The sequence below is a fragment of the Vicia villosa genome, linkage group LG1 (genome assembly GCF_029867415.1).
Source record: "Vicia villosa cultivar HV-30 ecotype Madison, WI linkage group LG1, Vvil1.0, whole genome shotgun sequence".
Classification (NCBI taxonomy): domain Eukaryota; kingdom Viridiplantae; phylum Streptophyta; class Magnoliopsida; order Fabales; family Fabaceae; genus Vicia; species Vicia villosa.
In genome coordinates, this window is record NC_081180.1 from 41,369,724 (window position 1) to 41,385,416 (window position 15,693).

The 15,693-nt window shown below is 34.1% G+C and overlaps 3 protein-coding genes across 7 annotated transcripts; 1 reads left to right on the forward strand and 2 right to left on the reverse strand.

Annotated features, from left to right (window-relative positions):
* Positions 1 to 832: 832 nt before the first annotated feature.
* On the reverse strand, positions 833 to 3,945 carry LOC131635225 (pentatricopeptide repeat-containing protein At1g74630). The gene is made up of 2 exons (XM_058905833.1): positions 1,601 to 3,945; positions 833 to 1,428 (listed from the first exon to the last, which is right to left on the reverse strand). Exon 1 carries the CDS (start codon positions 3,700 to 3,702, stop codon positions 1,753 to 1,755), a length of 1,950 nt encoding a protein of 649 aa, XP_058761816.1. The 5' UTR covers positions 3,703 to 3,945; the 3' UTR covers positions 833 to 1,428; positions 1,601 to 1,752.
* A 3,834-nt stretch (positions 3,946 to 7,779) lies between these two features.
* On the reverse strand, positions 7,780 to 11,929 carry LOC131635236 (putative pentatricopeptide repeat-containing protein At1g74580). Of its 5 annotated transcripts, none has more exons than XM_058905848.1 (4): positions 9,508 to 11,929; positions 9,113 to 9,389; positions 8,849 to 9,032; positions 7,780 to 8,707 (listed from the first exon to the last, which is right to left on the reverse strand). In XM_058905848.1, the coding sequence occupies exon 1, from the start codon at positions 11,927 to 11,929 to the stop codon at positions 9,608 to 9,610; it is 2,322 nt and encodes a 773-aa protein (XP_058761831.1). In that variant the 3' UTR covers positions 7,780 to 8,707; positions 8,849 to 9,032; positions 9,113 to 9,389; positions 9,508 to 9,607. The 5 variants fall into 5 exon arrangements, with proteins under 5 accessions (XP_058761831.1, XP_058761839.1, XP_058761844.1 ...); XM_058905856.1 differs by having other exon boundaries at positions 7,781 to 8,707; positions 8,928 to 9,032; positions 9,113 to 9,281; XM_058905861.1 differs by having other exon boundaries at positions 7,781 to 8,707; positions 8,928 to 9,032; positions 9,113 to 9,323.
* Positions 11,930 to 12,023: 94 nt separating this feature from the next.
* LOC131635258 (uncharacterized) lies at positions 12,024 to 15,612 on the forward strand. Its single transcript, XM_058905873.1, has 4 exons — positions 12,024 to 12,322; positions 13,500 to 14,177; positions 14,263 to 14,361; positions 15,094 to 15,612. Exons 1-4 carry the CDS (start codon positions 12,167 to 12,169, stop codon positions 15,463 to 15,465), a joined length of 1,305 nt encoding a protein of 434 aa, XP_058761856.1. The 5' UTR covers positions 12,024 to 12,166; the 3' UTR covers positions 15,466 to 15,612.
* The last annotated feature ends 81 nt before the right edge of the window (positions 15,613 to 15,693 follow it).

The following is a 15,693-nucleotide window of genomic DNA, read 5'->3' on the forward strand; positions in this document are numbered from 1 at the left end:
CCATGAAGATCGACAACATGTCAGCTATCAACCTGGTGAAGAACCCGATAGCGAATGGTTGAAGTAAGCACATCGAAATGAGGTTCCACTATCTTCGAGAGCAAGTAACAAAAAGGAAGATGAATTTGGAACATTGCAGAACTGAGAATCAGATTGCAGACATCATGACGAAGGGAATGCAGGTCGAAATATTCAGAAGACTAAGAGCTATGATGAATATAGATAGCTTAGACACAATGAATTAGGTGGTGTGTTGAAAGTAATTCCTTGTGTCGAAGCTGGTTGCTCGACAGAGACAATGGAGTGTCAAAAAGATTTGTTTGTGTTGGAATAGTTTGTTACACACAAATTTGTTTTAGATCTAAATAGATTTAGTTTAGATTTAAAATATATTAGATTTGATTTAGTTCCAAAATAGGTATTTTGGGTTTTTATAGTTTTGGACTTTGACATAGGGAGAAAGGTAACCTAAATCTATAAATAGGGAGTAACCCTATTATTTTGTAATAAAGTCAATTGAATTGTATTCACCGAATTTGCAGTTGCAAGTGATTAACAAAGTTTTCCACCGTTTGTGAGCATATAGTTACTCTGCAAAAACCCTAATCTCTTTTCTTCTTTAAATTTCCTTTCTTATTTGCAATGTTATCGTGTGGTGGTAACAATCTTGTTCATCAAGATTAATAGAAATTCATATAGGTTTTGGTGGATTTCCAACAGTGATTTTTAACATTTGAGTAAATTGAATCAGAAATAAGAACTGAATTTAAAAATAAAAAGATATCTGATGTTTATTGGTTTTTCTTTAAATGGAATGGGTTAGTTAGATAATAACAAAAAAATAGTTTGGATTTTTTATTTATTTGGAAATCAAATTTATGGTTATGGATAGAATGAACCGATTTAAATGCACACCTCTACCAACAAGTTACAATTTATAAGAACCAAAACCCAAATAACTATAATATTGGGACCATTTAGTGAAACTAGAATCAAGAAACTCGAGCACCTATAAGGCCATATGAATAAATCATCATTAATATAAGCTATCATTCAAATTAATAGTTTAACTTCTGCCATCAGAATTTATTGAAAGTAGGGACTGCACTCCATGAAAATTGTAAAAATAGGGACCAATATTCAAATAACAAGAAACTGGGGACTGCTTACAGATTTGAGCATAATATAAGAATCAACTCGCCAACTTGAAGCCAGGAACAAACTTGACACGATTTGGATGGAAGCATACCAGCACCTGCAGAAGCATATGCAGATGCTACTTGGAAGGTTGTTTGACTTGATATTTACGGCTGATGTTGCAATTGATGTATTTGCTTCAGGTTCATCTGCATCTGCTCTGCCTCTCCAATCATGGAGCCTTCATCTAACTCTCCACCCTGCTGATTTCTTCTTTAGCATATGGTTCACCTGTTGAAGAAATACTTAATTACTGATGTGAGGTGACTGTGGTTGTGGCATTTTCAACACTTTTCATGAATGATTGGTAGAAGGCGCAGTCTGATTTTCTTTAGGTAAAGACAGGTTTTGGAAATTCATTGTGTTGTGACTGTGACAGTGCCTGTAGTTACATGTTGAATACCTCAATTGTTGTGTTGTTCCTCTTTAGCTTTTATAGCGTTGCTTTTCATCATTTTCACTTTTTTTAATACTTCCAATAGGTGTCTTGTACTTTGAATGAATGATACCAAGAGTTCTATTGTTAAATTTTAAGTCAACTAAGCGTAGCTTCTGTCACCAGTAATCTCTGCAGGAACAAAATCCATCTTTGAATGAGTGAAAGCGACTTCTATCTCTCACAATGATCTCTACTTGATAGACTTTAGAAATCAGCTTCATTACAGTATGGCAGTCCCCACAAACTCTCAGGTTCTTTACTATTCTTAAAACCCTTCCTTTAGGGAGTTTTGCTATTCCAAAAGCTGCAGCAAGCTTCTCACTGTGCTTGGACACTGAATCTTCTTTTTCTTCCTCTTCAATATCATGCAAAACACTCCTTACCTGAGGCGCATAGCCTTCTTCTGTTCTGAGTTTCAACATTATTTCTCTCAGCTTATCATGGGCCTCTTCTGTAACCTCGTTTGGCTTTTCACCTGCCACAAAACCATAAATGACCTTGTCAATTTCAATCATACTCCAACCAGGAGTTTTTTTCATGCTCTTCTCAATCATTGTTCTTCGTATGCCAGCAACATCCTTCCATTTCCCTGCAACAGCATAAACATTTGAGAGCAGTACATGGTCACTGGAGTTGTTTGGATCCATTTCAGCAAGCCTTGCTTTCACAAGCTCGGCCAATTCGATGTCACCATGAATGCTACAAGCCCCAAGGAGGGTCCTCCAAATGATTGCATTAGGCGAAATTGGCATTTGACATATAAATTCATAGGCCTTCTGCAACCTAGCAGCTCGACCATACAGATCAACCATACAACCATAATGCTCAATGGCAGGTTCAATTCCATACAAATCCTTCATCTTAGAAAACAAAGCACACCCTTGATCAACCAAACCACTATGGCTACAAGCATAAAGGAGAGATATGAACGTGACACCGTCCGGTGTAACTCCAGACTTTTCCATCTCATGAAAAAGTCGAATAGCCTCATCTCCACGACCATGCATTGCAAGTGCTGCTATCATAGATGTCCAAGACACAATACATTTTGCAACATACATATCTCGAAAGACCATCTTAGCCATATCAACATTTCCACACTTGGAGTAAGTATCAATAAGAGCATTATTAACCGATACAATACAAAGAAACCCAGCCCTCTCCATAAACCCATGCAAAATCTTCCCAAACTCAAATGCCCCAGCCTGTGCACAAGCAGATAAAACCCCAGTAAGACTAACCTCACTCGGCCTAATTCCCTCCCGCAACAACTCCCTAAAAACCCCAAAAGAATCATCAAAAGAACCACCTTGCGCAAACCCAACAATCATAGTACTCCAAGAAACATCATCTCTCATCGGCATCTCAGAAAAAACTCTTCTCGCAAACCCAAGCTCGCCGCCTTTAACATAACCCGCAAGCACCACATTCCAAGAAGTCAAATTCTTAATAGGCATCTTTTGAAACAAACCCCAAGCACCCTCCATTTCACCACCCCTAAAACAAGCAGTAACAACAGCATTCCACGCGACAACATTCGGTTGAGACATTTCCTCAAACACCTTTCTTGCATATTCATAACACCCACATTCAGCATACATACTAATCAACGTTGTTCCAACAAATATATGGTCATCAAACCCATGACGGAAAACCTGAGAATGTATCTGAATCCCAGGTCTCTTCAAGAAACCATAGTTAGCAACCGCTTTCAGTACAAAAGCGAAAGAGAAGCTATCCGGGATGAGAGTGGGGTGGCGAAGTAATTGGATGAAGGGTTGGAGGGAAGTGAGAGGGGTAGGAGAATGGGAGAGTGAACGGATGAGGGTGTTGTACATGAAAGTGTCGGGGTTGGGGAAATGATGGAAGAGACGGAGAGCGTATTGGAGAGCATGGTCGGAGATGGAGGTTGCGCATTGGAGAAGGAGCTTGCCGAAGAAGAAGGGGTGAGTGTGAAGGCCTGTTACGTAGAGATGAGCGTGAATTTGTTTGGATGTTTTGAGGGTGGTTGTGCTTTTGCTCAACAGTGAAATCAAACCTTCTTCCAACCTCTTGTTAATGTTCATATTCACAGTTCATAGCAAATTTCGTGTTCTTCCTAACCTTCTCTACCCGCCACGCCTCTATTTTTAAACAACACATTTCTCCGAGCTCCCAGTCCCACGCTTCTATTGAGAGATCAGAATATTCAATTATTTTTAAATAAAATAAATTTTTATTTTTTTTGTAATTTGTTAAATGTTTAAATTTACTGTTCGTCTTTACAAATAATTTTTTTTGGTAAGATACAAATAAATTGTTTTATAACTAAAAAATTAGCCATAAATGATTTAGACAGAGAAGATATGAAAATTATGTTGTAAGGTGAATAAATTAGTCAAATAATTACATGTATAAAAAAATTTAAAAAATTATAATAAAAATATAGAAATTAAAGAATTAAATAGGAATTAACAATTTAAAATGAAACACGATTAAGACAATTTAATCCATAGAGCATAGAACACTTATCCGACAACACCTAATAGTACAAGGCTTTGTTGCTATTGTTGTTTTATTTTAATTGATCACTATAATATGCATAATATGCAGAGAAATAAATTATAAGCTTCATATCTATCATATAAGAAAGATAGATATTTTTCCAATTACCATTCTATCCCTCTGCTCCCAAAATTTGCCACGTGGCTATGCTCAGCGTCCAGCTTTCATTTTCTTCATTTCTCTATTTCCTATATTTTTATATGGTTGCTTCTTCCAAACGTTTCACAGCTTGCTTCTGCACAAATCTTTCTTTGGGAACACAAATATTTAATTTTCCCTATCTTTTCATATCAACAAAAAAAACTCATCAATAGTCTTTTCCTACTCCTATACATCTTATTTCGTTCTCTCTCTTCACCTTCATAAGACAGGCAAGTTGTTTCTATCCTAAATCATCTTCAACCCTAAATCATCTTCCATTTTCAAAACCCAACCATCTTCAACATCTCTTTCTACATACCAAAAGGTTGCTATCCCTGAAATCAGATTCATTTTTTTTATTTCGTACTGTTTGCTTTTGTTTTGAACAAAAGTTTTTGAAACTTCATATTTAGATCTAGGATTTTTTGTGATTCCTTTTTAAAAACCTTTTTATTTTCGAAATGAGGGGAGGGAGACTAACCAGAAAAGTAAAAGAAAATTGATTTCTGAGAAAATATTTCCGGCGACGCCGCGCCAGGCAACCACCGGCTACCGTGCGCCGCCGCGTCTTCATCTTCCTCTGCCGCGAGTTTTCATATGGTCTGCTGCACATGTTCTTCCTTTTTATCCCTTTTGATTTTGTTGTTCTGTTCTTAATTTTTGTTATTTTTGTTTTTTGTTATTTTTGTTTTAAATAGAGAGAGAGAGAGAACGTGAGTTATGGGATGAGAGGAATGAGTTTTTTTTTCATATTCTGATTAGATCTCCTTTCAATGACCGAATTATCCCATTAATTTATTATTTTATTATTTTTTTATTGAAAGAGTGTATCGAAAATCATGTTGGAGAGATAAGAGTTTTTCCTTTTCAAAATTCGGACACATCTAGCACAATCAATGTGCCATTAATATTATGATTTTGCTTTAATTTTTCTTTCTTTTGATAGAAGTTTATAGAGAAGAAAAATTGATTAAAATTATGATTTTCTCTTCCTCTCTTTTAGATAATTAATTTTAATCAATCATATAAAATAATTCATTTTAGAAAAAATTTATCATTTAATAATATTAACTTATAGAATTAAATTTATTTTTAATCTTTTAGATATACAAATTGAATTAATATAGTCTTCAAATAACAAAAACATAAAATTGCTCAAATAATTTTAAACATAAAATTGTTTATCACATCTTATAATAAAGCATACACTAATGTCAACACTTTTGTTCATTTTACTGATGTTTACATCTATCTACAATATAAGAAAGTTATATGCTCTGGAAAAGACCGAATTATCCCTTTTGTTCTACATGCTGCCACATGGGTACCTTGAATATATATCATAAAATATATATCATATTTGAATAATAAATTGGTAAAATTTTGAAATTAATTGGTAAAAAAATTTATTATAGTTTTGGTTTGGTGTTATGAGTTATATATAATATTTGAATTTGTGGGAGTGCATAGTGTTTTAGTGTTTTGGTGTTGTTTTATAATATTATAGTTTGTAAACAATTTTGATAAAACAATTTGATAAAAAAATACATTGATTAGTTCTGGATTTTTGTCTATTTTTCTTCTATGAAGTAAATTAATTATATTTTTAAATTTTTTTTATCTCTTTTGTTTCCTTTTTTTATTAATATTATTCATAATAATGTAAAATATTTGATTTATTATTTTATTTATGATTATTAAAACACTTTATTTTGAATAAAGATATGAGATCAAAATTGATGTGATATTTCATTATTGAAAATGTAAAAGATAGAGATACTCAATATATTATTACTATTAAGAGACCAAGATGTTGTCATTTCAATGTCAGATCTAGAAAGACTAAAATACATTGAGACCCACATTTAATTTACTTTTGCAGATATATGTACTAGCATTCTATGTTTTCCTGTGCATTTGACAACTCATATCAACAAAAATATATTTTCCTTTTTTTTTTCTTTCAAAATTCTACTATAGTTAAATCCTAACCATGTGTTTGCTATAGAAACCTTAAATAAGAGAAGATATAATTTCTTATAAGAAGAATTTAAACTAAATTTATTTTTCAATATGAATTTAAAATATTTGCTCATTTAAATTCAATGATTTTTTTTTATAAATTTATATTCTTGATTCAATTATAATTCAAATCAACATACATATTTGTTTTATTTTTTAAAATTATTTTTAAGGTAAGTTTTTATCAATTTATTTTAAATTTTTATAATATTTTTTAATATAACTTTTGTTGTACAATATGTTGCCACGTGTAAGTCTTCTCCTTCCAACTTTGATTTGTTAATTTCTTATTCTTTCTTAACTTCTTCTTCTTTATCCCCTCACATTAAATGCTTGGTTACCTACTCCTACTTTTGCATTAATCCAATGTATATTTTATTTTTAGATTTCAAAAGTTTGAAATGTCTAATCAAAATTCTACTTTTTTATCTTCATTGTAATATTCATTTATTTGGTTTTTACTCAGAAATTCCTTTTCTCCATCACACACCATTCTTCATTTTCTTTTCACCTTCTTTCTATACAACATAAACCACACCCTTCATCAATTTTTTTCCATAAATCAATGAATCATAGGTCATAAATAATTATAATTTATAATATTATAATATATTAAAATACATATTAAAATCTTATTTGATAATTATAAATGCAAAATCAATTTTGAGACAAATTATCTAAACAATAGTAAATGTTCATAATATAAAATTATTTTGTAATTATTTATCTTACTATTTTTTTACGTGAGAGGTACAAATAAAATAGACAAATGTAATCTATCTCCATTGTCAACTACTTGATCCATTATCACTAACCAAAATAAATCTTATTACCTATCAATGTTGTCTAATTTTATGTAAATCTCTTATACTTAACTATTATACTAATTTAACTTTTAAGATATAGTGATATGTTTATACACGTGGATAGGCTCTGCATCCAACTCTTTTTTTTTTCATATCTATTTTCTTATACAGTTGCTTCACCTGTTGTTTCCATATTGCACATGATTTACATACATGCACTTTCTTAGGAACACAACAAATTTCTGCATCATTTTTTTTACATATCTAACTCATCTAACATTTCTAATAACATATTTAATAACAAAATTATATTTTTTTATTGAAAATTTTATTAATCGGAATGTTTTTACGGGTACCAGACATTTTTCTATACACTCAATTATTATTATTTTACGGGTACTAGACATTTTTCTATACATTCAATTTTTTTATGGGTACCAGACATTTTTCTATACATTCAATTATTATTTTTTCATGGATACCAAACATTTTTATACATTCAATTATTATTTTGATTTGGGTACCAGACATTTTTCTATACATTCAATTATTATTTTTTCATGGGTATTAGAAATTTTTCTATACATTCAATTATTATTTTTTCACGGATACAAGATATTTTTCTATACATTCAATTATTATTTTTTCACGGGTACCAGATTTTTTTCTATACATTCCATTATTATTTTTTACGGGTACCAAACATTTTTTTATTAAAAAATATAAATCTGAAACAAATGCGCGTCCCGTACCAGAACCCGTGCAGACGCATGAGTTTGTTACTAGTAATATATTAAAAAGATAAAAAGCCATGTTAGGTGATAATTGAAATATATGCAATTAGTCATTTTTTTGAATGCAACAATTTTAAACAACACTTCGAAAATAAAGTATCTAAAACATTTTAATTTGTATTCTCTTTTGATTTAGGATATGAAATATTAAGAAATAAAGGTAAAAAAATCTAGAAGTGTTTTGATAAAAAATTAAGATATGTTGTAGAATGTAGAAAATATTGTTTTGAACAAATATTTTTTCTTTTAATAAAAATTGAAATAACTTTAAGAGTGGAAATATAATGTTATTAAATCTTTCTTGCAAACATCCATGTTTAACAAATTTGGTTATCATCACTATAATGAGATGAAATACAAAAAGAGGAAAAAGTTCCTGCTAATGCCCTAAGCTAAGATAAGTTGCTTTGTTTCTCCCTAGAGGTAGTGAAGGAAAGGAGATGATCAACTAAATCAGAAAAGAGTAAACAACTGCTTTAAATAACTTAAATACATATAAGAAAATCCTTGAGTTTCTACCAGTTTCAATTATACAGAAAGAGGCATGTTTTCACAGCTTCTTGATGCCAGCACTTTCTGAATCTTCAGAACCTATTTAACAATCTGAAAGAAGTAGCGCATTTTGACATCAAGACAATGCACATCATGTTTCGCTTGCAAGTTGCAAATACGCAAAAGAAGTATCATTTTGACATGAAGATGATGCAAATTTGGTCTGATATCTCTAAAGAAAAACCATTTTGGGTTCTGTATGGGGAGTAAACCTGCCAATATAAAAATGAAAATAGGAATGAGGAAATTGAAGGCTATGAATTAATGGGGAGGATATACTTTCCAAGTCTAAAAACTAAAATTCTATCATAAGTGACTACACATTGTGACATGAAAACTTAAAAGAAGCTTACATTAGTTATACACCAACACAGATTATATTTGCAATTCTGATGCTATAGAAATCAAAACTGAATGCTATGTAATTAGCACCTATGGTTCTTCCGTGTGAAGATGTAAGGATGGGTGAAGTGTCGTTCTTCCTCATTCTTCACGTGTACCATTGTGACAGTCAATTGCAACTAGCAAACCTTTGTCCTGAAATTGATATTTTGTGTTACTTACAAAGAAATGGGTCTTATCATTATTGAAATATCCACATAAACAAAATAGCATACTGCAGTTGATTGGCTCGATGACTTTCATCAGTTTCATGTGATCTTGATAACATTTGCTTTAAAGCACCCCCACCCTATCGAAAAACCAACACTAGCTGACATGAAATTCTTCATGTTCACAAGTCAAGCAATCCACAATAATGGGTGTCTACCAGAAGCTCCAAACATCCTTGAAAGTTGGAACCAAGTATAGTCTCAAGAATTGACATTTCTAAACATATTTGCTAGAGACATTTCAGTACACTATGTGGTGTAGAAGAAAATGTATGATAAACACCTGAAATCAGGTAGTGTTCTTTGACTTCTTTCATGAAATGTGAAAATTAATATAACAAAAGTGAACATATTTTCAACGATTTATGAATCAGTACTATCACTATAAATAGGAAAAATACCTGTACCGTAATAAAAGGAGTGTAGTGGAAGCAACAAACACCTTGGAAGTTGGAAACAAGCATATGATCAGGAATCCTCATTTTTCAAAGATATTATCTTCTAATCAACAGCTGATGACCTGGCCCCACGACGAAGAGAATTCCAGTTTGGATTTCTTTTCTTAAGTATCGTTTTATCTCTAATACCATCATATAGTAGTTCATAGGCATGATAAGTTATATGTCCCTTTTTCAACAAATTTTCTACAACAATCTTAGGTGCTGCTACCACCTTTTTATCAGCTTCAAAAATTGTATTCACAGTATCCGGGACAATGTCCTTTTGTACCATAAGGTGGATGATACCAACAGCTTCTTGAACCTTGTGCTCCACGCAAAGACAATTTAAAACCCGTCCAAATGTTGTTAGTGATGGAATAAATCCCTTTTCAATATTCTCCAATAAAAAACTGTATCCACGGGTAACATTTCCCGTTTTGCAAAAGCCATCAATTATGACCCGGTAAGTATAGTTGTCTGGGTCACAGCTATTTTTTTTCATCTCAGAGAAGAGTCTTACTGCCATTTTCATATTGAGTTGCTCCGAAAATGCACAAACTATGATATTATAGGTTGCTGTCGTATGACAAATGTCAGATTGCTTTTCCATCCCTCTAAATAACTGATACGCACCATCAAGATCCCCAATGTTGCAGAACCCGGTGATCAATGTGCCAAAACTAACAACATCAGGTGTCAAGCCCTTGCTTTTCATTTCCCCAAGCAAATTTACAGCTTCATTTACTTTCTTAGATTTGCAAAGGCTTTCTATGATAATGTTATACGTAATTATGCTTGGAGCACATCCCTTCTCCGGCATTACCTTGAAAATCTCCATTACTTCTTCGGACTTTGCAGCCTTGCAGAGCCCATTCAACAAAGTGTTATATGTGATAACGTCAGGAGTCATACCTTGACTCCACATTCTGTTTACCAACTCAATTGCACTGTCTAACTTCATCTGTTTGCAATAGCCATCAACCAAAGTATTGTAGGTAAATATATCCGGGATGCACCCTTTGGCTATAGCATCGTCTATAAAATGATTAGCATCAGATAAACAACCCATCTTGCACAAGCCATTTATGACTACATTATAAGTCCAAATATCAGGGTTACAACCATTTTCTGCCATCTCATTCATCAACTGCAAAGCTGGCAGAATCAGTCCTTGCTGACATAACCCTTTAATCAAAGTATTGTAAACAATAATGCTTGGTATTAAACCTTTACCTAGCCCGTCCTTAAAGATGGCCACGGCCTGATCAGGGTCACCATCCTGGCAAAAACCATTAATCAACGAACAATAGGTAAACTCGTCAGGCTTAAAACCCTTAAAAACTGCATCTTTCAGAATCCTATTTGCATCCACTACCATCCCCTTCTTGCAGTATCCATCAATGATACTATTATAAGTGAAACAATTTGGCTCAAATCCACCATTAACCATTTTATGCAAACATTCCTCCGCTTCAACAACTCGCGAATTCCTACACAACCCACATATAACTGTATTATAACTAACAACATCAGGCCTCAAACCTTCCCCTGACACACAACCCAACAACCTAACAGCCCTATCAAGAGAACCTTCCTTACAAAGCCCTTGTATAAAGATATTAAAAGTAAACAAATTCGGCAAAACCCCTCTCTTCAAAACCTTACTAAGAAGCTTCTCACTTTCCAAAACAAGCCCCTTCTTACACAAACTATGAACAAGCTTATTAAAACTAGTAACATCAGGACACAAAGAACACTCAAGCATTTCATCAAACATCTCACGTGCTTTCACTTTATCATCAACTTCATAAAACCCTGCCACAACAGTACAATAAGCAACAGCATTTGAAAAACAACCCAACAAAGGCATATTCCGAAGCAACCTAAGCGCAGCATGCGGCCGACTTGTCCTACAAAACGACTTAATCCTTATGGTGTATGTGTACACATCTGATTCAACCCCTTTATCAATCATCCTCATGTAAACCTTATGAGCCTGGTTGAAGTAACCAAACTCAACAAGAATGTTCATGATAGCGTTATACGAATGAACAGAAGGTTCGCAGTTGTATAAATCCATGCGTTCGAATGTGTCAACTGCTTCTTGAACTTTCCCTTTTCTTCCGTAGAGTCGCATGGCTTCAACGTAAGCTCCTTCCAAGAACGTGTTGTTTAGATTTGATCTCATCTCAGAGAGAAGATTCTCCATCTCGTTGAATTTACCGTGGAAGCCGAGTTTTTGAAGCATGCATTTGTAGGTAGAGAGAGTGTGGTTGAAACCTTGTTCGTTTTTGGATGAGTTGAAAATCTCTAATGCTTTGAGAGGGTCTTTTTGGACTTTTACTACAGCGGCAACATGCTTGGGAAGCAACGTGCGAATCATAGTTTTTCAGGTTTGTTTTGCAAATGGAACATGGCTCTCTGCAATTTGAAAAATGAAAACGAAAATGAAAACGAAAACGAAACGAAGCGTTTTGTTTTTGTTTGGGGAAATGATTGCCACGTGTCATTAAATAAGGGTCCACGTGGCGAGATTTGAATGGTGTTTTGTTGCGGAGTGCGAGATTGAAATTTGTGTTTTTGTAACGGCGGAGAGAGAAGGGGAGAAGGGGATAGAGAGATGGAATCGGCGGGAGAGTGGCTGGAGAAGGCGTTGGTGGAGTTGTGTTCGAAGATTGAGACGGGTTTGGGATTAGGTTTGGATGAAGAGATTATAAAAGGGCTTGTTTCTTACTGTGATCTTGCTCAACCACGAGATGCTAAAGAGTACCTTGATGTAACCCTCTTTTTCCCTTTTCTACTTCTCTTAATTCAGTGAATCGTTGAATTAGTCTATGAAATTGTTTTGTGGTACAATATCGATGTTAATGACGAATTTTGTTTTGTGGGGTTGAATCAATTTATCGTTATGGTTGGTTTTTCTTTTTTCTTAATCTGGATTCTACACACCAACTACTTGCGTTAAATACCGCTGTTGATGGAAGTTTTTGTTTTGTTGAAGTCTGGTTTGTTTCATTGTCTAATTGTGGTTTCTGGTTTTATTACTACTTTGATTATAACTTTGAGTTTCATAAATCAAAGTTATAAACCCTTTGGTTTGTCATAAACGGTTCTTTATTGGGAACACAGAAATGATCACATGGCTCGTGAAGGTGATGGACCCTTTATCTTCAGGTGTGCTCATGCTGCTGCCTCTTCAATGTGAGGGTACCTGCAAAAACTCTGATGCTGATGCTGTAGTAAGACGACACTGTTTAAAACAGGGTTCTAGTTGTTCATACTCGGGGGTTTACCCCCTATTATAGTAGTTTTGTGGTCTGAGGGATGCTGCATTTTGTGTCTTCTGATTGGTCTTTATCCTAAAATAAACCGTAAGTGTGGTTCCTTATCTGATAAGGGATTAAACGTTTTTTCCTGATACGCGGATCAGAATCAAGATATGGTCTTACCTTATCTCAGTTATTTGAATTCTTATTCTGGAACAATAAAGTATTTAGGCCTGATTTGCTTGTTGCCCTTTGATGGGCCTATTCTAAGGAGGTGAGATGGCCTGTTTAAGGTTCTTAGGTCCATGTCCATCCCAGTAAACAAACCAACTTAGTGCCTGTTTATTTGTGTGTTTCCAAGCAAAATTACACACGTTTTGGTGATCCTATCCTACAATTTCTAGCTTCACTATTTCCATGTTAAATAGTCTTGGAACGTGATTTGAAGGACCACCATTCCGAACGGGCACTTAGTCATGCTTGTACCTGTTAATTAAATTGATAATTATTTTTTAGGAGGACATAAATTGATGTTTAAGAATGGACTTTTTGAATATCTTTACTATGCTTTCATATTCGAATTTTTGTGGTGGGCCTTGCTGTAGTATATTCGTTGTTGTACTGGTGAATGGAATCTTGTTACTTCCGAAACAGAACATTTAACTTGCATAGTTTATTTCTTTGCAGAATATTATTGGTCAAGAAGTAGGGAAACCTGTAATAGAAGAATACCTAAGACGGAGAGGTCACTCAGAATTTAGCACTAAATCAGATGTTCAAACTACTACATTACATGCCTATGTCAAACCACCTGCAGTTGAGACATCTGCTAGTGGGTCTAAGAAATCGATGAGAGCACCAAAAACAGTGACTGTCCGAAGTGACCATGCAGAACCCAACAAAAATGTTGGCAGTAGTAAGGACAATGGCATTCCGGCTACAAGTAGTGAATCAAAAACATCACAAAAAGGAAATCAAGTGAGTTCCAAAAAGAAGAAAGCTGGGAAAACTATTTCACTTGCTGAGGCGGCCAAGGGGTCGATTGTGTTCCAGCAAGGAAGGCCGTGCTCTTGTCAAGCGCGTCGTCACATGCTGATCAGCAATTGCTTATCATGTGGTAAAATTGTTTGTGAGCAAGAAGGAGAGGGACCTTGCAATTTTTGTGGTGCACTTGTGTTGAAAGAAGGCAGCTCATATGCTGGTCTGGAAGAAAGTTTGCCTCCCTTATCAGACGCCGAGGCTGCTGCTGAAGCTTATGCAAAGAGGCTTGTCGATTATGACCGAAATGCCGCAGCTCGTACAACAGTTATTGATGACCAAAGTGACTACTATGAGCTTGATGGAAATACTTGGTTGTCAAAGGAGGTATTATGTTTTGTTTAAAACTTGTCATCTGATTTTCTTATTATGACATATATTTGGATTTTTTATCAATTCTATCTTTCTTTAGGAGAAAGATCTATTGAAGAAGAAACAAGAGGAGATGGAAGAAGCTGAACGAGCAAAACGGAATAAAGTTGTCGTAACTTTTGACCTAGTCGGCCGAAAGGTTTCTATTTTACCCTTATGTCTTGCCTAAAATTACTAGTTTGATTTGCTACAGCATGAGTTTTATAGTAGGATTAGAAAGGGACGCCTTCATTATGTGAACGTGTTGGGATCTACGTATGTATCTAATGTTATCATGGCTATTGAATTTAGATCCATATTGTGAATCATTAATCGAATCTTATCATGAATTGTAAGATATGTTACTGATAAAAGTATAACATTCTTAAGCAAAAATAAGTGACATAAGAAAATTACAAGTTGATATACAGTAAATGACCCTCAAAATTATTCACTACTTAAGCATAAATCAAATTACAAAAGAAAAGCGGCTGGTTAGACTAAGTTTAGATAGTGATGCATCAGAGCAAATCACGATTCATGTACAAAATAGACACACACACTAGGGATTCTATTAACAGGGTTCTATTTTGTATTGAATCAATGTAGGACTTGCATGATTCCCAGATATACATATTATTGGTTGTGATTTTTACTGAATGGTAGTTTTGAATGTAACATGAACTAACTCTTTTAGGATCCTATTCTATTAATTATACTGAATCTTAGTAGTTTTAGAATAGCAACCTAAACTAGAAGTTTTAGATGCATTCTTCCTCTTCACTTTTTCCCATTGTTGCTCATACCTTTGTCTGTGCTATTGTTTACTGCAAAACAAGTATAATGCAGAGTATCTGTTTTCTCATTTTGGATTCTAAATTATATCTTTCAGGTTCTTCTGAATCAAGATGAAGTTTCAGAATCGAAGTCCGACAATAGAATGTTACGTGCACCGGATGAAAGAGAAGTGAACCGCATTAAACCAAACCCAACTCTTAAGATTCAGCCAGTTTTTGTGGACCTGGGCTTCAGTAAGAAATCTGCTAACGATAGGCAATCAAACAAAGGTAGGCAATCAAACAAAGGTTTAAACAAGGGGCTGTGTTTGGAGATTACTGGGAGGGTGCAGCATGATAGCAATGACATGAAGTACCTTCAGCAAAGCCAATTCGCAACAGATTCAAATGAAAAAAATTGGCGAGTACCGTCAGGAAATGGAGGGATGCACGCTGAAGATGATGGTGAATGTTTACTGGAACTATGATAATGTGTAAGAGGCTTCCACACTTTTTTTTGTTTGAGCCTTGACATCACGGGTCTTGATTATATCTTTTTGAAAGAAAGGAAATAATTAAGTTAAGAATTTTTTGTATCTTTATCTGGGATGTTTATAATATCATTATATTGTCTATTCCTGTAGAGTTCTGGGATGCGCACATGCATCAATAGTTTCAAAATCTCTCAATTGATCTTTAGTGCTTATGTTGAAGTT

What these genes read in the sequence shown, in the direction of transcription:
- LOC131635236 (XM_058905848.1), bottom strand. Translation starts at nt 11,929, where the DNA reads ATGATTCGCACGTTGCTTCCCAAGCATGTTGCCGCTGTAGTAAAAGTC.
- LOC131635225 (XM_058905833.1), bottom strand. Translation starts at nt 3,702, where the DNA reads ATGAACATTAACAAGAGGTTGGAAGAAGGTTTGATTTCACTGTTGAGC.
- LOC131635258 (XM_058905873.1), top strand. Translation starts at nt 12,167, where the DNA reads ATGGAATCGGCGGGAGAGTGGCTGGAGAAGGCGTTGGTGGAGTTGTGT. An exon ending in ATACTTGGTTGTCAAAGGAG is followed by an intron (nt 14,178 to 14,262) that starts GTATTATGTTTT and finishes ATCTTTCTTTAG; the next exon opens with GAGAAAGATCTATTGAAGAA. An exon ending in TTGACCTAGTCGGCCGAAAG is followed by an intron (nt 14,362 to 15,093) that starts GTTTCTATTTTA and finishes TATATCTTTCAG; the next exon opens with GTTCTTCTGAATCAAGATGA.